The 22636-nt window shown below is 48.2% G+C and overlaps 2 protein-coding genes and 1 long non-coding RNA gene across 3 annotated transcripts; 1 reads left to right on the forward strand and 2 right to left on the reverse strand.

Annotated features, from left to right (window-relative positions):
- Positions 1–382: 382 nt before the first annotated feature.
- LOC118092305 (erythroblast NAD(P)(+)--arginine ADP-ribosyltransferase-like) lies at positions 383–5938 on the reverse strand. The gene is made up of 3 exons (XM_035130231.3): positions 5766–5938; positions 3003–3777; positions 383–1188 (listed from the first exon to the last, which is right to left on the reverse strand). The coding sequence occupies exons 1-3, from the start codon at positions 5829–5831 to the stop codon at positions 1112–1114; spliced, it is 918 nt and encodes a 305-aa protein (XP_034986122.3). The 5' UTR covers positions 5832–5938; the 3' UTR covers positions 383–1111.
- Positions 5921–7493, forward strand: LOC148684335 (uncharacterized). The gene is made up of 2 exons (XR_015946455.1): positions 5921–6202; positions 6882–7493. It is a non-coding gene; the product is annotated as an uncharacterized LOC148684335 (long non-coding RNA).
- Positions 7494–7616: 123 nt separating this feature from the next.
- On the reverse strand, positions 7617–22350 carry LOC118092318 (glycine receptor subunit alpha-4). Its single transcript, XM_088654428.1, has 9 exons — positions 22227–22350; positions 21201–21268; positions 19554–19777; positions 19355–19437; positions 17564–17704; positions 15296–15510; positions 12838–12987; positions 10008–10118; positions 7617–8830 (listed from the first exon to the last, which is right to left on the reverse strand). Exons 1-9 carry the CDS (start codon positions 22303–22305, stop codon positions 8534–8536), a joined length of 1368 nt encoding a protein of 455 aa, XP_088510554.1. The 5' UTR covers positions 22306–22350; the 3' UTR covers positions 7617–8533.
- Positions 22351–22636: the final 286 nt, after the last annotated feature.

A 22636-nucleotide genomic window follows, 5' to 3' on the forward strand; every position in this document is an offset into this window, starting at 1 on the left:
AAGGTGATTGGGCTGGATCCGGCCCCTGGGCCTTAGGTTGCCTACCCATGGTATATAATGGATAGAATAGAATACAATTTGGATATAAATGCAATAAGATAATTAAATGAATACTAAGCATTGTGGATCATATCATGCTTGTTTTCATTCAGCTGTGAGTAGCAGTTTCACTCTTTTTAATTGATTCATTTATTGCAACGAATCGTCTAGGTCAGGCATATGCAAACTCGGCCCTCCAGATGTTTTGGGACTACAATTCCCATCATCCCTGACCACTGCTAGCTAGGGATCATGGGAGTTGTAGTCCCAAAACATCTGGAGGGCCGAGTTTGCCTGTGCCTGGTCTAGGTTCTACTGGCACACCTTGTCCTCCCTGTTCACCATCCAGGAGATCAACCGGGATCACCCTACATCACCTTGGCTACAACCTCTATGAGAACTGTTTTGATACAAGGATGACTTCAGATGCCATGCTAGAGCTGCTTGCAGGCAGCGGAAGCAACATTCCCAATTGTCGCTGTGGAAAACAGAATCACAAATGCCACAAGATCAAGGACAGAGATCAATGTGTTCCCAAGATTATCACCTTCCTGGAGAACATTTGGGGATCATCTTAGCTTCCATTGTCCTCTTCGTGTCTTTAACAGCAGAGAGTGTGTTGGATATCAACGTGATATGTGTCTAACCAGGTTTGGTGTTAGATTTTGTGCTATTTCACATCTCTGAGGCAGCCATTTTGTGACTGGCAGGGTCCTAAGCTCCTGGGGACACAGATATTTTGGCCCTCCCCCCATATTTTGGGTGGTAGGGGCACCCCGTCAACATTCAAAAAGCATTGAAGCAGAGTGTGGAGCCAACCGTGGCCCAGCTCCGGCATCTGGCTCCTCCTCTTCCTGCTGTGGAAGGGAAGGAGATTCAAAGCAGCCCCCTGTCGGTGGTGGCCCTGGGAGGTGGCAGAGGCAGAGCCCACTGGCCATTGAAGCCACACGGCCGCTGCGTTCAGCTGTGCCCCCAGCTCCTCCCGACGTCCTGCCATCACACACATAACGTTGGCCCCTCCAGTTGCCTTCACAAGCTGGCACCTCTGGTGACTGGCCCACCCAGCACTTTCTCAAAATTCGGAGTGTTCCCACTGGTCCAAAAACTTTAGTGACCCTTGGTCCACAGCATCGTCCTCGTAGTTCCCACCTAAAACAAGAATCACAACATTAGTCATTCATGTATTATTAACCTTCACCTGCCCCCTATGGCATTATTGCACCCGAAGAAGAAGAAGAAGAAGAAGTGGAAGTGGAGTTTGGATTTGATATCCTGCTTTATCACTCCCCTTCAGGAGTCTCAAAGCGCCTAACATTCTCTTTTCCCTTCCACTCCCACAACAAACACTCTGTAAGGTGAGTGGGGCTAAGAGACTTCAGAGAAGTGTGACTAGCCCAAGGTCACCCAGCAGCTGCATGTGGAGGAGCGGAGACGCGAACCCGGTTCCCCAGATTACGAGTCTACCACTCTTAACCACTACACCACACTAGCTACACATTCCACCACTACACATTCCACACTGTGAAAAGTATGTGAGGAGGCTACAGAGCTGATACAGTGAGGAGTGGAGCCCAGAAGGCAAAGGGCTAGAGCAGGGGTCCCCAAACTACGGCCCCCGGGCCAGATGCAGCCCAATCGGCCTCCCAATCCGGCCCGCAACGACCCCCGCCGCCCGCTGCCGCCGCCCGCTCTTACGGCGCGCGGCGCGGCGACGATCTTAAAAATCGGCAAAAAATTGCTGAAAATCCTTTGTGCGCATGCGTATGGGCCTCTCCCGACCCGGAAGAGGTCATTTCCGATGCACTTCCGGGTCGGGGGAGGCCCATACGCATGCGCACAAGCGATTTTCGGCGATTTTTTTCCCGCCCGTGTGCGTGTGCGCATGCGCACGGCCGCGCACTCCCCCGCCCTCCGGCCCGCTGCGCGCGCACTCCCCTGCCCTCCGACCCGCCCCGCGGTCGGCGCGGCGGGCACCGGCCCGCTGCGCGGTAAGTCTGGGGACCCCTGGGCTAGAGAGAAGCCTAGGCATCTTCCTTCAGATCCTGGGCCTGAGATTCCCATGCCAGATATAGGACATCGTTAGCCCTCTAAAAATAACCTTCCTAGGTTTGCCATATTTTGAAGAGCAAATAAGAGGGTTGCTGTTTTTATTTTTAGTATGTATTTTGTGGTTTTATATCTTGATTTTATTCTGTGAACTGCCCTGAGACCCCTGGGTATAGGGCGGTATATAAATTCAATAAATACAGTGGTGCCTCACTTAACGAACACCCTGCAAGACAAAATTTTCGCTTAAAGAAAGGATTTTCTAGCGGAGGTTGCCTCGCTAGACGAATTCATTTTATGAAAAATTCGTCTAGCGAATCGCGGTTTCCCATGGGAATGCATTGAAATTCAATTAATGCATTCCTATGGCCAAATTTTTTTTAAAAAAAAAAAAAATTCAATGCATACCTATGGGATTCACTAGACGAATTTTTCGTTATAAGAATAGACCCATGGAACAAATTAAATCCGTCTAACGAGGCACCACTGTAATAGTAGTAATAATAATAATAATTTGCCAACTTCTACTTTTAACTATGGATCGCTATGACGACTCGACCCATGAAAAGGAGGACATGTCCTGGGAAAAGAGGACATATGGCAACTCTATAAGAAGTTTACTTTCTTTGCCTCTTCTTTGTAATTATAATTTTAACTCTGCTATTTGATGCTGCTTTTACTTTGTTTTATTAGGGGTTGACATCCAATATTAGACATATTCAGAGTGTGAGCAATGAAATAAATTGACTTAAATTACTGATATCAATAGGTCTGCACTATGATTAAGGACAGTTATCCCTCTCCCATTCTGAAGGAAGGAAGGAAGGAAGGAAGGAAGGAAGGAAGGAAGGAAGGAAGGAAGGAAGGAAGGAACTTTTCTGTTCTCTGATCCCAGGAGTAACTGCTTGGGTTCTTACCCCTTGCATATGCACAGTTGTGTTTGCTGAATTTTCCAGCAGAGTGGAGCTGTATGTGGGTTGTGCCATCCTCACCCTTTCTGGAACTTACCACCCTGAACTGCTCGTAGGGTGGGATCAGAACCTCATCCTCAACGGGCATGTCAGAAAATTCTCTGATGAGAACCCCATGACAAGTGTAAATCTCAAAGATGGTTTTGGCCACAGGCTGCCCAACTCCCGATTTAGAATCTGCAGTGAAACCCTGTGCAATCCACTCTTGCCGTGACGAGGACGTGAATTGGCCAAAACGGACCGTATCCTTAACGGTAGCGCTGAAGTGGATATTGCTGACTCCACGAAACACCTTGTAGCAGGGGGGACTGGGGGTGTTGGAGATCCTCAGATCCTGAAGGGCTCTGGTCAGGAGAAAGTGGAAGGTCTTGAAGTTGAAATTATTCTGGTAATGTGCCTTCGATTCCCCAGCTTTTCTTACAGCTGCATTGAAATCAAGATACAACTTGGGTTCTTCAAAGGTATAAGCCATGATTGCTGCAGAATATTCTGGCCTGAGGTTTCCGAGCCACTTACTATCATCCCTCAAGTTGGCTGTTAACTTCCAGGCTCTGGCATAAATTTTGTTCCTGAGGAACTCAGTTTGGTTTAGCTGTGCAATCTCCTCCTCCATCGTCTGTTCACAGCCCTCATATTGGTCATCGAAGGAATTCAGGGCCATGTCAAGCATTAACTCGTTGCCTAAAAAACGGTCTTGTCTTGGGCTGGAGTTATGGGAGACCTCAAGCAGAAAAGAATAAGATGGGTAAGCAGCTTAGCGTACGAAGAGGCTGGGAAGGTGAGACTTTGCGATGGAGGCTCCTATCTCAGGTCAAGGTTATGCAGCATCCCTGACACAGATGGCCGTCCAACCTCTGCTATAAAACCTCCAAGGAAGGAGTGTCCTCCAATCTGTTTCTACTCTATTGTTTTTTTTAATTTTTTGAAAGTTTTACGTTGTTGATTTTTCCTATTGATAAGAAAACCAGGCAGAGGGCCTTCTTGGTAGTGGCGCCCACCCTGTGGAAGGCCCTCCCATCAGATGGCAAGGAAATAAACAACTATCTGACTTTTAGAAGACATCTGAAGGCAACCCTGTTTAGGGAACATTTTTAATGTTTGATGTTTTATTGTGATTTTAATATTTTGTTGGAAGCCACACAGAGTTGCTGGGGAAACCCAGCCAAATGGGCAGGGTATAAATAATAAATTGTTGTTGTTGTTGTTGTTGTTGTTGTTGTTGTTGTTGTTGTTGTATATTTTTTTGTAAAGCACGTTGAGGTTTGTTTAGTTTTCACAAATAAAAAGGTAAAGGTAAAGGTACCCCTAACCGTTACGTCCAGTCGCGGACGACTCTGGGGTTGCGCACTCATCTCACTCTATAGGCCGAGGGAGCCAGCATTTGTCCACAGACAGCTTCCAGGCCATGTGGCCAGCATTACAAAGCTGCTTCTGGCGAAACGAGAGCAGCACATGGAAATGTCGTTTACCTTCCCGCTGTAGTGGTACCTATTTATCTACTTGCACTTTGATGTGCTTTCGAACTGCTAGGTGGGCAGGAGCTGGGACCGAGCAACGGGAGCTAACACAGTTGTGGGGATTCAAACCGCTGACCTTCCAGTTGGCAAGCCCTAGGCTCAGTGGTTTAGACCACAGCACCACCCGCATCACAAATCAAGCAGTGCATAATTTTTTCTGAATAAATAAGGTGTTCCCCAAATCACTACCTACTCTAAGAAAACAATAAAAAGGAAACGAGACTCTTTACAAACTGCCCCTTTTCCTTGTTTGGGGTGTGTGCTGAGGCTGTTTCCAACTGCACATATGCAGAAAACAAAAAATATATCTATGCTAAAAGTGAAGAGGGCTGGCTTCCTGGCTTCCTGGAAGTTGAATTGTGTCCAGTTAGCACTGAGAAAAAGGAAGCAATGTTTCCCTTGGTATCGTCTGGGGCTCTCGGCAACCCTTCCTTCTGACTTCTCCAGCTCCATGCAAAGGCATTGATACCTCTGCCCCTAGTTGTTGAGGGCTGGGGGGCAGAGCTGTGAACAACTTCTTCAGTAAAGATCTGAATCTTTAGGGGGCGGAGAAGGCTCTCCGTGGCTGCTTGTCATGGTGGCTCTGTTCTGTCTCCACAGCTGTGTGTAATAATGCTTCTGAATACCAGTTGCTGGAAACCACAGGGTGGGGAGAGGGCTCTCGCACTTGTGCCCTGCTTGTGGGCTTCCCATCTGGTCAGCTGCTGTGAGGACAGACTGCTGGACTAGAAGGGCCACTGGCCTGATCCAACAGGCAGGATCTTATGTTTCCCAGGGTCCATCTCATCTGGCATCCAGTTACCTACATTGCCCATGGACCAATCAGATACTTGCAAAAGCCAGCCCTTGCAAAGGTATAGCACCTTTGACCCTGGAGGTTAGCAGTGACTGACTTCCTTGAAGAATGCCTGGACCAAGTCTGAGGAATGTCTGAGCCAAAGCCCTGTGTTAGAGGAGAAGGTCCCAGGTGACATCTCCAGAAAGGGCTGGGAATATCCCTTGCCTGAAACCCTGTAGACAACACTGGTGGCTTCTCATCTTCGAGATCGGACCTTCATAGCCACAGCTCCTCTTTCCTCCAGTTCTGATCATGGGAGGCTGGTGAAACCCAAACTCCAGGTTTAAGATGAAATTTTGGACTGAAGCCCACCCCTTTGCCCCCTCCTCCACCCTCCAAGGTGCCCTTTCATACCTGATTGTCTCCTGTGAAGATTCCCATCAGGTGCAACACCAGGACTCTGTGGAGAGGTGACTTCATTGTCCACGCCTAGAGAATTGGGGGGGGGGACCATTCGTTTTTGCAGTGAAGCAACTTAGGTTCAGGGAGAGCAGCTATCTCCATCCGCACAATTGCTGCCACTTGAAACTGACTTGCAGCTTGATGTGTTTTTTTCTCACAGAAACAGGAAACAGGCCGGTTTGAGGTTTCGGAGGTGGTGGGGCAGGGCAGGGAGAATGCAGAGGAAGTTCACTTCCTCAGTTACCCAATGTTCAACTCAAGTTCATTCTAGCAAAAACATAACCAGTGATAGGCCTTGTTTTCACAGAAATTCCTCCAGTAGCAGGAAGACGGAGAGGCTTCTTTCTCTACATCATTCACCTCAACACTGTCAAAAATCTGCACTTCTGGTTTGTTATTCAGCCAAATTAGAGGGGCGACTATTAGTGTACAAAGCCCTCAATAGCTTGGGGTCAGTTTACTTGAAGGATTGACCTGTCCGACTTCCATCTCTGGAACTGGGACTTTTCACAAGTGCCGCTTAATATCTGTCCTGCACTTGCAAGAAATCCATATTTTAGAGGGACAGCATCTATTCCCTGGGTCTCCCGGGCTGTTGATCTTAGGCAGACACCTTCATTGGGCAGGCTTCTTTTAAACGCTGCTTAAACTTTCTTTTTTAAAAGCAATATACCCAATGAAATTCCATGTCTTTGTAGGCTTTGGCAATTCAGTTATTTTTGCCATTTTGTCACCCCCCCCCTCAGTGATGACACCCAGGGCGGCCCACACCCACCGCACCCCCCTTACTATGTCACTGATTGGGGAGAATCTGTGCAGTCTAAAAGAAATGTATACTGAGCTCTCAAGAGGATTGCCCTGCATTGAGGCAAACTTCCCATCCATGGTCCCTAGATGTCACTATAGGCCTAGGAGCTTTCCATTTCTTCACTTTCCCTCATTCTATTAAGGAGCCCTCTCCTCTGGAAAATGTACTGCATGCCAATGCTGTCCCTGTTTAGGTGCCAGGAGGGTGGGATTCTGAATTCCGATGCTTTTGTGTCCTAATTCAATATGGTCTCATTCTAGCCCTGTTTTGCGGAGAGCCGAAGCCTTCAGGAAGCACACCATGAGGCAACGCCCTCCCTTGCCCTGTGTCTCCAGCATCTCTTTGATTACAAGGCAGACAGACCCCCAGGACTGGCTCTACTTAACTTGCAAGTCACAATATGTTGCAAAATAAGGGAAAAGAATCTCATAACACATCCATTAACTGCTGCAAGAACAACCATTGCCAGGACATGGGAAAAATCACAAATAATGGTTGATTAATGACCAATAGTCTAATGCAATCTGGCAAACAACAGGATTGGAAAAACTGCCACAAAAATTAAAAGTAGCAAGAGGGCAAAAGAATCATGACGATTTTTATGCAATCTGATGTGACTTTATTGATTACACAAATAAAGAGGCGTATGGAAGAACCGTACCCAAAGTTTACAGCACAGTCTAGCGTGCATGAAGTACATATTTTAATTTTTCCCTACCCCTTTCCTATAAATTCTAATTGTTATTGATACAAAATACCTCTTACTTACTGTCACCGCTACTTTGCACCATTTCATCTGTAGGAATTGTCATACTTTTGGTATATACACTTTGACACAACTTTGTCATAAACATTTGTCTGAGTTTATTGTTTATTGTTGTCTTAGTTTTAATTTTATGTAATTGTTGCATGTCATATGCTCTAATGTAAACAAAGATATATCTCAATGCAACCATGATAAACAGCTTAAAGAGGAAAAGGAATAAAAACTATGCCCCCCCCCAAAAAAAGAACTGAACTGTGTTGCACGAGGACACCAAAACATTTCTCTCATAGTCCATCCAAGCAGAAGTTAAACATTTCTAAAAAGTATAAACACACACAGCGAGAGAGAGTTGCATTACTTGTGCCTTCCTTGTGTTTCCATTTCTGGGCAGGTTCTCTAGACCATCAAGAACTGAGCCCACCTGCCTTGTCATAAAGGACCTTCATATCTGCCCCATGTCCCAGTCCCCCGACTCGCACCCCCTGCACCACTGAGTTTGGCTGCTCTTCCAGATCTGTGGGTGGTGTTGGGGCTGGGGAGATGGCAGGAAGTGGCGTTGTTTACAAGACATATCCATGCTGCTAATGCAGGGCAGGAGCCCAGCTGATGTAAGGACCATGCTGTGTGACTGGGAAACGCCCTCCTCGAAGAAGATCCTCTGTTGGACTATGCTGGCTGAGTGTCGGTGGGATTGTGGGTTAGATGGCAAGGGCGGCGGTGGAAGCACGCTATACTACAGAGCTGTAAAACTGAGTCCCACTTACTCTCCCACCTCCTTGCAGGGGCTTTGGAACAGCAACACAGGTCTAGAGCAGAAATGTTGGTGCCTCCAACAGGCTGGTGGCACCTTAAAATCCCTGGGACAGGAACGTCAGCACTTTGAGAAACATGCCCCACCCTTAAATGCTATGCTTCGGTGGTGGAGGTACTGGAGGAAGTAGTGGGAGCAAGCTCCGCTTTGGACCTTCTCATGCCATGCACAGCTCGCCAGTTTTCTTGGCCAGCACTGGGAAACTTGTGTCCAGGAAACACGAAGGGCGTGGGGGAGAGAGAGAGATCAACGCCCCGATGCTTTGCAAGGTGAACGCCAGACAGAATGCAGCTCCCAAGGTCCTTGTGGCTTAGCTTCCGAGTCCTGGTAAGAGCTCAGGGTGTGGCTTGGTGGACGTCCTCTGAGCGAAGCACTTTGTAGACCACCCAGTAGAAGATGTTGAAGACCAGGAAGGTGAGGGGGAAGACCGCCCGAGAGATGGTGTCGATGCGCTTGGCCCTGTCCAGGTAGCGCCTCCGGAGCGTCTCGCCCTCCCTCAGGAGCGAGGTGGGAGGGGGCGGCCTGTAGATGTCAAGACTTTCCATTGCCCCACCGTCCTTCATGTGCTGCAGGCAGTGGCCCAGGCCGTAGCCCCGGAAGTAGAAGCGGCTCTCGCGGACAACCTCTTCCTCCTGGGGAAGGGAAGGAGCAGCCCAGGGAGCTGTGGTCATTGCTTAAGTCACAGCTTAAAGGTTCTCCGTCTTGTCTACAGGACAGCAGGTGCCTCGATGCTGCAGTATCATGGCTCAAGCCCAAAATCCTTCCTCAAAGGATGGTGGCTTGAACCAGGGCACTGAAACTAATGGGACGCAATTGCTTTCGAGGTAACACCAGAGACATGCCACAGCAGAGCAGGTGGGATGTCTACAAGGCAGTCAAACCAACAAGGCATGTTTGCTAGAAAGGCAAGTTGGGTCTCTACAGGAAATCCTCCCTGGGAGAGCCACTCCCACTGTGTCTAGCCAGGTAAAGGTGAGCAGCCTATATAAGCTGGTCACGTCCCCAGGCCTGCTCGCTCTCTGATTCCTGATCTCTGATCTCTCTCACCTCTTCAGTGACTAGGGATGTAGGACGTGTTGAGTATGAGACATGGCTCAAACTCCATTTTAATCTAAACTACCATATATGTCTGTAACTACCTTTTAAGCCTGGTGCAAGTCTGCTGCTGTGAAACTGGGTGAGTAAATCTATCTTTACTCATAAGAATACTGTTTTGTGTGTTTATTGTTTTAAGGAAGGAAAAATGGGAATACCAGGAAAGCCAACCTACGATAAATCATCCTGGATTGCTTAAATTATCAACAGCTTCCTTATTTTTGCAGCAAAGGGGGCGTACTCTGCTCAGCTCACAAATGTGAGCAACAAATATATTATCTCCTTATTTCCATAGGCATCCCATGAGAGCATGTGAAAAGGGGCTGCAGCCTTCTCTATTTCCAGCTTCTATAGTGTGTGCCTGACGGAGAGCTCTGGGCCTTTCAGACGGCATGCATGCCCTGATAGCAGCTGCCCTTCGGTCCTCCTAAGCTCACTTCCAGCAAATGCAACCTTCTCTCCTTCTGAGCTCCTTTGGCTCCCAAGGGCTGTTTGCTGACCCCGTCGCCAGCAAAAAAAACCCTTGCTCCCACACATACAGGGGGTGCTGAGCACTTGTGGGCAACACTGCAGGGTGGGGTTCTCACAGGCAGTGGGGAAGGCGGTGCGAGGGAGGGAGGGAGGGGAAACACAAGAGGGTTGGTGTGGCGAAGGGTGTCAGGCGGAGAGCAGGAGATCTGTGGGGTGGAGAAGGGGTGTGTGCTTGCTTTTTACCCTGGAGTCGGTGCTGCCAAATTGAGAGAGGGTCTCGCAGGTGGACTCGCTGCTGGGCGTGACCTCCAGCTGCCGTAGGGACTCCAAGCTGGCCGTCTGGCTGTTCAGACCCTTTGACAATCCAGCAGTGAGTGGAGATCAAACAGAAACAGGAGAGTGGGTGACCGAGGGTTCGGCTGGCGCACAGGGACTCTGGGCGGGAGCCCGTGCAATGGGTCTGTCCACTGAGGCCCAAGGCCGTGGCTCACTCTGGCTCAACAGGTCTCCTCTTAGAGAGCTTGGTTGACTACAGTCCTCTGGGTGGACTCACACATGCACAGAACACCCAGGTGCCTGGCATGCCCAGCCTCTCTTCTTTGGAAGCTGGCAGAAAAGAGGCAGTGGGGCTTAGAGGCCCTGGTGGGTGGCCTGGAATCACAGAATCATAGCGTTGTGGAGTTGGGTGACCCTGAGGGTCACCTAGCCCAACCGCCTGCAAGGCAGGAATCTCAGCTCAAGCAGATGGTCATCCGAGCTCTGCTTAAAGACCTCAGAGAGAGAGAGAGAGAGAGTTCACCACTTTCCAAGGGAGTCCGTTCCCCCCAAGGACAACCCTCATTCCCAGACACACACACACACACACACACACACACACACACACACACACCTTGGTAGAACCTGAACCAATGGATTCAAATTACAAGGATCTCAACATCAGAAAGAACTTTCTGGTGAGAAGAGCCATTCAATCATTCCTTCCTGGGAGGTGGTGGACTCTGCTTCCTGGGAGGTTTATAAGCAGAGGATGGATGGCCATCTCTCAGGGATGCTTGAGCTGAGATTCCTCCATTGCAGGGGGTTGGACTAGATGAACCCTGGGGGTATCTCCCAACTCTATGATTCTATGATTCCATCTTGGCAAGCCCTTAAGGCTGCGGGTGTTGAATGGGGAGGGTTTGGTCAAGGCTTGGTGACATCTCAAAAGATGGGCATGGGGTGGGGTGGGTGAGGAGAATGGGGCTGAGCAGAATTGCCCAGGGTCCTTCGGCAATCCTGGCCCTTTCTTGCAACTCCGGGAAATGGATGGACACCAAATAAGCCAACCTACGCAAATGTGCTTTTAAAAATGTGCTTTCAACATTTGCTGTTCGTGACGATTTCGTTTATTAATGTGTGGGCCTCTACAAATGAGATGGTTACAGTGGGGGTGAACAGTGGGGCACATAACTCAGGAAAAGGGGGCTGAGGAGAAGGGGAGAGGGGTGGAAGGAGGAAGCAGCAGCAGCAACACAGTCTCACAGACACCCTAGAACAGGCATCCCCAAACTTCGGCCCTCCAGATGTTTTGGACTACAATTCCCATCTTCCCCAACCACTGGTCCTGTTAGCTAGGGATCATGGGAGTTGTAGGCCAAAACATCTGGAGGGCCGCAGTTTGGGGATGCCTGCCCTAGAAGACCAGTGGCTTTATCTCTGGGGGTACAAACCCACCTGGGAACCCTGCAGTCATGCCCAGGAAGGGCTTCTTCTGAATTCTAGATCTAGAATTCTAGATCTAGAATTCTAGATCTGTGCCTGGCTTTGCTGCAGCTAGAGAAGGCCATTTGCCCTCTGCACCTGCTCAGAGATACTCCCTCCAGCTGGGCAACATCTCATCCTGCTCACAGATTCGCAGAGTTAGAAGGGGACCCTGAGGGCCAGCTGGTCCAACCCTATTCAAGGCAGGAATCTCAATTGAAGCATCCATAACAGATGGCCATCCAACCTTTTTTTGCTGCTGCATCTCACTATTGAGTCACGTTAAGCTTGGGGTCTACCGAGACCCCCTAGATTCTTCTCACATGTACTGCTGGAAAACCAGGTTGTCCCCCATTCTTATGTTCTTACAGCTCCATACATTGAATGGCAGCAGCTCTCGGATCAAGCATCTTCTCCCTGTTAGTGTAGTCTTAAAAACAGACTTGAAATGATCCTTGCATAGTTTTGCCCCTAGCAACAGGGTTGTAATGTTAATTCTTCAATAAATACTTTAAGCAGGACTAGAATGGGTGAGGTGTTTGTTCCCACAGGGGAATTCAACAGCAGATGAACTGGACTGAGAAAGAAGGTTCTGGAAGGTTTCCTGGGTGATTTGGCTGACTGAAAAGGATCCCCAAAAGGAACAAATTGCATTGATACACCTGGCCCTCCCCGGAGAAGCCGCTGGGAGTTGTGCCTGTGGCCTTCGGCATGGACTGAGCCCCAGCCCTTCCCCTCAAAATAAAGATTTGTCCTCATGGTTCAGAGTGAAAGACTCCAGCTAGACCTGGAGAGCTTTGGGGAGTTGGCTGCAGTGGCCAAGGATGGTGGTATCAAATCAGATTCAAAACCTGTTTTTTTTTGTTTTGCTTTTGCTACAGAGACTCGGGGCAGATTTGGTGAACCTGATGAAACAAAAACACCTGCAAAACAGGTGAGAGGCCCTGAAATATCTTCTCGGAGCCATCTGCTTCTCAACATGCTCATTTGGGCTAGTTTGAGCTACAGCCCCCCCCCCAAAGCCCCTACCTCCCCACCACATCCTGGGCGACTTTCAACAAAAATTCAGGGTCAGCTGGGCCAGGAATCTGGGAAGGGAGGGCAAGTGGGGCCAACCCTGCTCCATTAGGAAGGGGTTGAGCAACCCAGCAGGCAGGGATGGCTCAGCTATTGCCACTCGTCCCTTCCCCCAACCCAGGATCATGGCCATTGTGTCTGGGCTGAGAAGAGCAGCTGGGAATACAGCCAGCGAATCGCTCCCTTCCATCAAGAAGACAGCCAAGGTGGGGGGCAGGGCAGGTGGGGGTGGGGGGGTGTCAATCCGCCGACTCACCATCTGCTGCCGCCGCTGCCTTCGGCGCAAGCGCATGAACTCCTTGTGCTGGCGGGAGACGAAGTTGACAGCGGCGTACTCCAGCAAGGCGGCAAAGACGAAGAGGAGGCAGACAGCCATCCAGATGTCAATGGCTTTGACGTAGGAGACCTGCAAAGGAGGAAGGTGGATCGCTAGACAGGGCTTGTCTTGAAAGACTCCAGCCCCCTTGCGGATCTGGTCCCCTTCCCAGAGTGTCTTAGAATAAAAGAATCATAGAATTTGAAGGGATCCCAAGGGTCCTCTAGTCCAACCCCCTGTAAAGCAGGAATCTCAGCTCAAGCATCCCTGACAGATGGCCACCCAACCTCTGCTTAGAAACCTCCAAGGAAGGAGAGTCCACCACCTCCCAAGAAAGACCATTCCACTGTCAAACTGCTCTCACTGTCAGAAAGTTCTTCCTGATGTTTAGTCAGAACCTCCTTTCTCATAACTTGAAGCCATTGGATTGAGTCCTACCCTCCAGAGCAGGAGAAAACGAGCTTGTTCCCCCTTCCATGTGACAGCCCTTGAGATACCTGAAGATGTGGGATATAAGCTAGGTGCAGTCAAATCACGACAATTCCTACAGTGACCACATGGAGGGACACCTGACCAGGTCAGCAGCAAACTTCCTGCCACTGATCTGGGATGGGCTTCCTCTACATGTAATTGAGATGGGCATTACCTGGCCAGGTAAAGTCACTGGCCAGTGGCCATTTCAGTCTCTTTGAATCCCGACTTCAGAGAAGCAACATCTTAGTGTTAGAGTCTCTCTCGGCTTCCAGCCAAGAGAGAGAAAATGGAGTCTCACCCCTTATGAGTGAATTTCACGTGTATATATTACTTTTTCTAAGCAAGCCTGCCTTTCTGAGATTATGCTGTTAACTCAGGATGTACTGTAAGTAAACTCTTTCTACTTTTAAAGAGCACTGTGTCATGTCTTTTCTTTTAAGAGGGATAAAGGGGGAAATCCAGGAAATATATTTTATTCTAGAGGCTTAAGCAAGCCTGTGCAACCGTTTTTGCTGTGCATTAAAAGGGAATGTAAACTCTTCTAAGTTTGGAGCTTGCTAACACAAGCTGGGATAGGATATATTTTAAACAATATCTCCTCATCCACATTCCTAAACATTCCCACAGAAGACAGCTATCCAATCTCCTCTCAGTCTCCTCTTTTCCAGGCGAAACATATTCAGCTCCTTCAACCGTTCCTCATAAGGCTTGGTTTCCAGACCCTTGATCATCTTGGTTGCCCTTCTCTGCACACCTTCCAACATCCTTCTTAAATTGCAAGGGGTTGGGTCCCGTCCAACTCTGCATTTCTTTGATGAATTCTATACAGTCATACCTCCGGTTGTGAACGTGATCCGTGCAGGAGGCACATTCGCAACCCGCAGTGTTCGTAGCCTGAAGTGCCGCATCTGCGCACGTGTGTGATGCAATTCGGCGCTTCTGCACATGCGTGTGATGTCATTTTATGTTTCTATGCATGCACGAGTGCCAAAACCTGGAAGTAACCCATTCCAGTTGGTGCAACCCGAAAATGCGCAACCTGAAGCGTTCGTAACCCAAGGTATGACTGTACTGATGAATTGGAAGACTAAAGATCTGATCCTCTTTAATCAATGGACTGACAACATGACAACACTCTCGGCTTAGGAGTGGATTGCTTATAGACGTAGACTTTGTTCACAGAAATATATTGATATTTTGAATGAGTTTATACAGAATATAGTTTTTAATAAGCATATACGTATTAGGATAATAATGTCACTTATATCTATATAATAATCTATGGAAATGTAACTGGCTATAATAACTGTATTGTCTTTTCTGCAAAAATAAAAACATTCTATGATTCTAGGAACTATGTACACTACCTTGAGAAAAGGTGGGTGGTGGATGTGATGAATAAATAATAAACCTCTCTCTTTTTTTCCTGTCCCTGACAAAGTATCTTTGGTTATGCAATCTTGTCCTAATAGCTTCCAGAGATAAGCTGCACACAGGAGGGTGATTTTAACTCTGCTGAAATAGAGATTTGCATTCTCAGAGAAGTGAGAAAGAGGAAGGAGCATGGCTAAATAAAACAGCCTCTCCTTAGGAAGAACTTCCTAACAGTAAGAGCTGTTCGGCAGTGGAATTTGCTACCCAGGAGTGTGGTGGAGTCTCCTTCTTTGGAGGTCTTTAAGCAGAGGCTTGACAAGCATATGTCAAGAATGCTTTGATGGTGTTTCCTGCTTGGCAGGGGGTTGGACTGGATGGCCCTTGTGGTCTCTTCCAACTCTATGATTCTATGATTCTCCTCTAAATCCACTTATGACGCTTTGAGCTCCTTGGAGGGAAAGGTGGGTAGGAAAGCAATAATGCAACAAATATTTGCAAGACGCCATCTTGTGGACTGGAGATCTCTCTCTCTCCCCCTACCCCTTCAAACCTTTGGCAGAGATGCCCGGGAGCCCGCGCTCTGCGTGGTCATGGTTAGCACCGTGGTGATGCCAAGGCCCACCCGGGCTGGGGCAGCATCCATGTTGATCCAAAAGGAGACCCAGGAAAGGATGACGATGAGCAGGCTGGGGATGTACATCTGGATCAGGTAGTAGCCCATCTGCCTCTCCAGGTGAAACTTCACCTCAATGCAGGTGAACTTCCCTGCAAGGGAAAAGACAGGGCGTGCCCAGTGCCAGATTTACATATAAGCTAAATGAGCTCTATCTTAGGGCCCCACTCTCTTGGGGGGGGGATTAGAGGGGGAAAACCTGGATGTACATTTCCAAAATATAAGATAAAAAAACAAATACAATAAAACCTACAATTATCATTTCATGTTATACAGTGGTACCTCGACTTACGAAGGCGATCCGTTCCACAGCGCTCTTCGTAAGTCGAATCCTTCGTAAGTCGAAGTGTCCATTTTGTGCACGCGCAGACCGTGCGCGCCGCTTCTGTGCATGCGCAGAACGCACGCACGCGAAAATACTTCCGGGTTAGCGGACTTCGGAAGTCGGAACCTTCGGAAGTTGAGGCATTCGTAAGTTGAGGTACCACTGTAGCAAGTTTCTAGAGACTAGATTAATAATAATAATAATAATTTATTATTTATACCCCGCCCATCTGGCCGGTTTCCCCCAGCCACTCTGGGCGGCTTCCAACAAAACATTAAAATACAGAAATCCATCAAACATTAAAAGCTTCCCTAAACAGGGCTGCCTTGAGATGCCTTCTAAAGGTCTGGTAATTGTTATTCTCTTTGACCTCTGGTGGGAGGGCATTCCACAGGGTGGGTGCCACTACCGAGAAGGCCCTCTCGTCTTTGTACATTATGCGTCTTTGTACATTGTGTTTTTAAAGGAACTTTTGTTATTGCCAAATGCCAATGTGTTTGCATTATTAAGTTTGTTATGAATAAGTTAGAGCTTAATAATTATTTCACTATTAATACACTTCTTAATTGTATTTCACTATTAATAAACTTCTTCTTATTTGTATTTCAGTTCAACAGTTACTTTGATAAAATACATATTTTGTTATGTGCAAATGGCTTTAGATACCTATTAGGTCCATAAATGACCCTATAGCATATACAGTGGTACCTCTACTTACAAATAACTCTACTTACGAATTTTTCTACTTACAAATGGAGCTCCGTCCGCCATCTTGGATGCGGTTTAGATAGGATTTTTTCAACTTACAAATTTTTAGATAGGGTTGCTTCGACTTACGAATTTTTCTCCCAATGCATTCCTATGGGATTCGACTTACAATTTTTTTCGACTTACAAATGTGTGTTCGGAATGCATTAAATTCATAAGTAGAGGTACCACTGTATTCAACACAAAAAACAGTGACAATTTGTTGTTGACAAAGGACAGCTGGACATAGAAAGGGCCCCATGACCTTCAGGAGCTGAGGGCTTCATCGAACCTCAATCCGGCCCTGAGCGTGCCCATGAGACACTGCTGATTGGGAAAGATTAAGGAAGGAGTATTTGAAATTTACAGCATGTTGTACATTGAAAGAAAACTATATGAAAGTGATGTACCGGTGGTATTTGACTCCCACAAGATTAGCGAAAATGTACAAAACACTAAAGTGAATGAAGGCGTGTTCTGCCACATGTGGTGGACATGCAAAAAGGCTGGAGCATTCTGGGAAATGATATATAATGAAGTGAAAATGATGTTTAAGATAACTTTTGTAATAAAAAAAATCCTGGAAACTTTTTAATTAGGCATTGCAGGAGAAGAAATGCCAACGGACTTTTAAAAAACTGTTTATGTATGCAACAACAGCTGCAAGAATGCTTTTTGCCCAGAGATGGAAGGAAGAGGAAACCCCAAACAAGGAAGAGTGGAGAGTGAAAATGATGGACTACACCAAAATGACGGAAATGACTGGCAAGATGATAGTAAATTTTAAAAAGATTCATAGAGTACATTAATGAACAATGTAAAGATTTAAAGACGTTAGCAGGATTGATATAGCACTTGTAATTTTTAACTGGTAAGGGATTAAATAAGGATTTAATTAAAGTTGGATATATGCAATGAGATGCGGTCAAAATTTTAAAAACGTATTTGAGGAAAACCAGAAGGGGGAGGAGGGGGGAGTCCAGGGGTTCAGGGAATCCCACAAATGTATAAATATTGCTGAATGATGTAAATGATGCTCATTCTGAAGCATCTGACCGAGGGAGGCTGGTTACCTGTGTTGTAAGACTTTGTGCAATAGCCCAGGTCCTTCTCATCCCGCAGAATGAACTGAGGGAGTGTCAAGCCTTCGGCCACCTGCACGGCTTCCTGCTCCTTCACCCACTCAAAGATCAGGTCGTTCATGGTGTAGCCAACTATAAGGCAAAGGCAGCGGGGTGAGGAAGGAAGGAAGGGTGGGAGGGGCAACCAGCCATCTGCACAAAGTCACAAGGGCTGTCGGGCACCCTCTCCCAAACCACAAGGCATTCATAGAATCGTAGAATGGGAGTTGGAAGGGAGCCCAAGGGTCATCTAGTTTAGTGTTTCCCAAAGTGGGTGATGCCACCCCCTGGGAGGCGCTGGAACGATCCAGGGAGCAGTAGTCGCAGTAGTGGGCATTGAATAAAGCATGAAGAAAGACGAGAAGAGAATAAAATGTTGAAAAACCATTTGTACATGTTTCATTGGTTGTATAATGATGCTTATCAATGTAACATAGAGTTAAAGTCGGACCGATTACCCACTTAGGACGTAGCTAGAAATATAGATACATTAAAAGAATGCAAATTTGCCAAGGCATCTTTCTGTTTGTGCACTCAATGAAGGTAGATTTCCAGGGAGCACAGAGTATTTTTTTTCCTGAAAAGGGAGCAGTAGGCCAAATAAGCTTGGGAACCTCTAATCTAGTCCAACTCCCTGCTATGCAGGAATCTCATCTAAAGCATCCATGACAGGTGGCTACCCAACCAGTCTTCAAAAATCCCGTCGTTCTAGGCGCATTTTGTGACAGGGAATTTAATTGGCGCGAGCAGTTTCTGAGCTCTGGGTGCAGGACGGCACCTAAGATTTCAGGTTAAAACTGCAGAGTGGAAGGAAAGGAGGACCTTTTTCCGCCTCCCCACTTCAAGCTACTCTCTGAAGACTTGAGAAGAGACCCTCTTAAGAATATTAGGGGGGTGGGCAGGGGAAGGACTAGACCATGTGAAAAATGAACATAATATTTTAGCCGCAGTTCATTTGTTTTCAGCTTTGTATTCCTGTTCTTAAAAAAGCACACCTAGACATTCCATTGTTGCGCCCACAATCTCGGTTTAAGCTGCCATTTAGCTCCTAGCTTTCATATCTCTGTTTCTAACACTGTACCCAACCTCTGCTTAGAAATCTCCAACAAAGGAGAGTCCACCACCTCCTGAGGGAGTCAGTTCCACTGTCTAACAACTCTCACCTTCAGAAGCTCTTCCTGGTGCTTAGTTGGAGTTTCCTTCCTTGTAACTTGAAGCCACTGGTTCGAGTCCTACCTTCCAGAGCAGGAGGAAACAAGCTCGCTCCATCTTCCATGGGACAGCCCTTTGCTCACTGCCTCTTCCTCTGCTCAGCACCAGCCACCATCCCACCCCATAGCAGATGCTCGACTACAAGTTCCACTGTCCTCCCTTGCTGGCTGCTGGGAGGGAGACATGTTCCCTCCCCCAGGGGCTATCACCTTTCCCCTTGACCCGCTCCTCCAACTCCGCCACCAAAGGCATCATTGCTTTCTGAGAAGCACCAGAGCTGCTTCGTAATGGACTCTCCCACGGCCAGAGTCTGCTGGGCCTTCCAGAACCTCTCCTTCAACAATGGCATCGGGGAGCCACCCTGGACTCAGCTGGCAGTCCTTCCTTCCATTGCCCAGCTGCCAGCCACTCCATGCAGCTCACTGGCAACAATTTCGGCACCATCCTTCCTCCTCGCCTCCAAATATAGACTGCAGATGCGGCGACTGTACTGCACCTGGCACCGCGAAAAGGTTTTGCCCTGGTACTCACAACTCTCCAGTTGCATCGTACAGGTCTGGATGTCCATCGGGAAGTTCTTGAGGTCCATGGGGCAGGAAAGGATTAGTGTCAGCCTAGGAGGGAAGGGGAGAGAAAGGAGGGGGTCAGGGTGGAAAGGGGTCTGGGTCGGGCCCTGCCCTGCTTCCGAGTGGCAGCAGGGAGAGCCCGTGCCAGGGGCCGCTTGGCCCACCTGATGCTGTAGAGCACGTTGCCATTCTTGAAGATGCGCAGGAGCTTGTTGTCGGTGGTGACCTCGTGGAAGTTGGCGCCCTTCTCGTTGGCAAAGAACAAGTCCGGCTTCCAGATGGAGTCCAGCATGGAGGGGTCGAGGTCCAGGGAGTCGTCGGGGTATTCCCGGTAGGCCAGGCGGGGGTCATTCCACTGCTGCCTCAGGAAGACGTTGACGCGGTAGTCCTTGAGAGCAGAGAGGAGTCGTCACATGCGGGGCAGGCAGGGGCAAGCAACAGGACACACATGCATCCATGTGCAGGGTGTGGGATGTGGAACAGAAGAGCAGTCAAGTACAACATCCCTAGAGTGGACATAGAAGGGGATGTCTCCTGGGCTGGGACAGACTTCCTGCATGTGGGCGTGGCCTCACCTGTGCAGGTAACAAAAGCATAGGACTGCCCGCCATCTCTCTTTCTCTTTGACTTCATTCTTCACGCAAGCAACATCTGCTTAGCCTAAGATGCCCTCTTGGCTTCCAGCTTAGAAAAAGTTACATACACCTGGAATCTATCCCATAAGGAGATACAGTAGTTCCTTTGTCCTCTCTTGGCTGGAAGCTTTTTCTAAGCTAAGTCTGCCTTCTGGGATCCTATTGTGAACAGATGTGAAATGTAAGTAAACTCTCTTTATACTTTTATAGAAGACTGTGTTGTGTCTTATCTTTTAGGAGGGAATAAAGGGGGAAATACCAGGACAGTATTATCAGAGAGGTTTTAGCGAACCTGAGCAAACGTATCCGCTGTGTGACTTTCAAAGGGGAATGTTGCTCTGCTAAATTGTGGAACTTGTTAACACAAGTTGGAATAGGATATAATCAAAGAATATATCCTCTCCTGCATCCCTGAACATTCACACACAAGGCTGGTTCCTGGCCCAGGAGTGAGCAAGGCGGGGGGGGGGGGAATAAGGGAGCAAGTGAGCAAGCAAGCTGGGAAGAGATTTGGTGGAATGCTCTGGAACTCCTGCACATCAATGGCTATTGACGTAGGCTATGCTCTCCCTCCCCAGCTGGGGGGGCAGGAATGCCTTCAAATACCATTTGCTGGAAACCACAGGAGGGGAGAATCAACGCTGTAGAGTTGGAAGGGACCCACGGGTCATCCAGTCCACCCCCTGGGAGAGAGTTCTTGCAGGTTTCTTGTTGGCCACTGTGCCCACCGTAGCTCATCTGGTAGGGCCTGAGACTCAGAATCTCAGGGTTGTGGGTTCAAGACTCGCATTGGGCAAAAGATTCATGCATTACAGGGGGTTGGACTAGATGACCCTCATGGTCCCTTCCAACTCTGTAATTCTATGATAGACTAAGACCCGTATACTGTAAGTGAGGATGCCGGGCTAGAAGGACCATGGGTTTGATCCAGCTACAGGGTTATTTGTGTGCTCTTATGCACATGCCACAAGGCTCTTCTCTGCCTTCTTCCCAACTGTCCTCATCACCTGAGCCTCCACCTTTCCCACCCCTTTCCTCTCCCTGCCCCCCAATCAACCTCCAAGGAAACAGCAGCCACTTAGAGGCAAGCACAACCCCCAGGGATCGCTGCCTAGCCAGCCCCAGTGCAGAGGAGAACCCTTGGGCTTGGGGCGAGGCGAGCAATCAGAGTCTCACCATGGTTGTTTCGGTGACTGAACCAAAACTGTTGATGAAGATGTTGCATGTCACGTTGACGGGTGGGCCTGTAAGCCAATGGGAAAGCACAGGTGAGTTGACAAGGTGCCAGGGGGCAACTCAAAGCTGCCTTCAACTTAGTCAAAGGTCCACCTGGAGGAGAATCCTGCCTGATACAGGTAACTGGTCTTTCAAATGATCCCAGGCCTGAGAGGATGGGCAGCCAAATCACAAATGCATGATTCCTAGATAGTCACAAACAGAGGACTTGATTGTGTCATAGCCTCTAAACTTTTGCGGCAGGAAGGCGAACAGTAGAAACTTGATATTTACTTCTTCCTGTCTCCTCCAGAAAGCACACTGCAGTTTGAACTGGACTATGGATGTTTGTAATATTTAAGGATGCCTGCCTGTCTGATTTTCATCACCGTATCTGCTGAATCCTGGCAAGACTTTTGATGTGAGTAAACCTTACATTTCTTGTTTTACTAAATAGCCTGCGAGCGATTTCTTGAAATATGAACAGCAGCAGATAATCCAAGTCTCCCTAGAGCATCCTTGGATATCATAATTGTTCTAGAAGGTCGTGCAACCTTATCCTAACAGTTTCTAGAGATAAGCCGTGCGCAGATGGTGGATTTAACTCTGCTAAAAAAAAATATAGGTATTTCCATTCTCACAGAAGTGAGAAAGAGATAGGATAATGACTGGATAAAATATTCTCTCTTTCTCATCTAAATCTATCCAACACCAGGAGTCTTGCAATATAATTCCCAGGGGTGACACTCCCCCACTTCCACCCACTGGGAAGGGCTCTCTTGTCTTCTGGTGTCTCTCTTTTTGTGTGGGGAGGGAGGGAGGGGCCGCTGAGCCCTTTGCATCCCTGGCTGTCTTTCAAATTTCCAGCCTCCAATATTCTTGCACACAGAGTGACCTTCAGCATGGGAGGGATGTGTGTGGTGTCCTGGATTTGGAAGCCCTGATGGGGGAAAGTTACGAAAGGATGTGAGCAAAGTCCTCCTTTACCTTTGAAATTGGGTCTGATGCGGGCATCGTACCCCGACGTTCGGCCCATAAGCTTGTCCAAGAAATCAGAGGGAGACATTGGTTGCGGGAGACTCCGTGAGGCAGATTTTGCTTCTTTCCCTGACACCAGTCTGCAGGGGGTGGGGGGAAGAGAGGGGGTGTCAGCAGGCTGAACCCCACTTTTACACACACACACACACACACACACACACACACACACACACACTTCGCTTCTGGGATTGGGAGCTGACATCATCTGGGCTGCCTGTCGCCATTCAGCCCTGCTGGGTTTAGGTGTCTCAACACGCAGAGGTAGAAGGCAGCAGTGTGGTACAGTGGTTAGCACATCAGACTAGAACCTGAGAGAGAGTTTAGCCATGAAGCTTACCAGGTATGACCTTGGGCCAGTC

The sequence above is a fragment of the Zootoca vivipara genome, chromosome 11 (genome assembly GCF_965207765.1).
Source record: "Zootoca vivipara chromosome 11, rZooViv2.hap1.1, whole genome shotgun sequence".
NCBI lineage: Eukaryota > Metazoa > Chordata > Lepidosauria > Squamata > Lacertidae > Zootoca > Zootoca vivipara.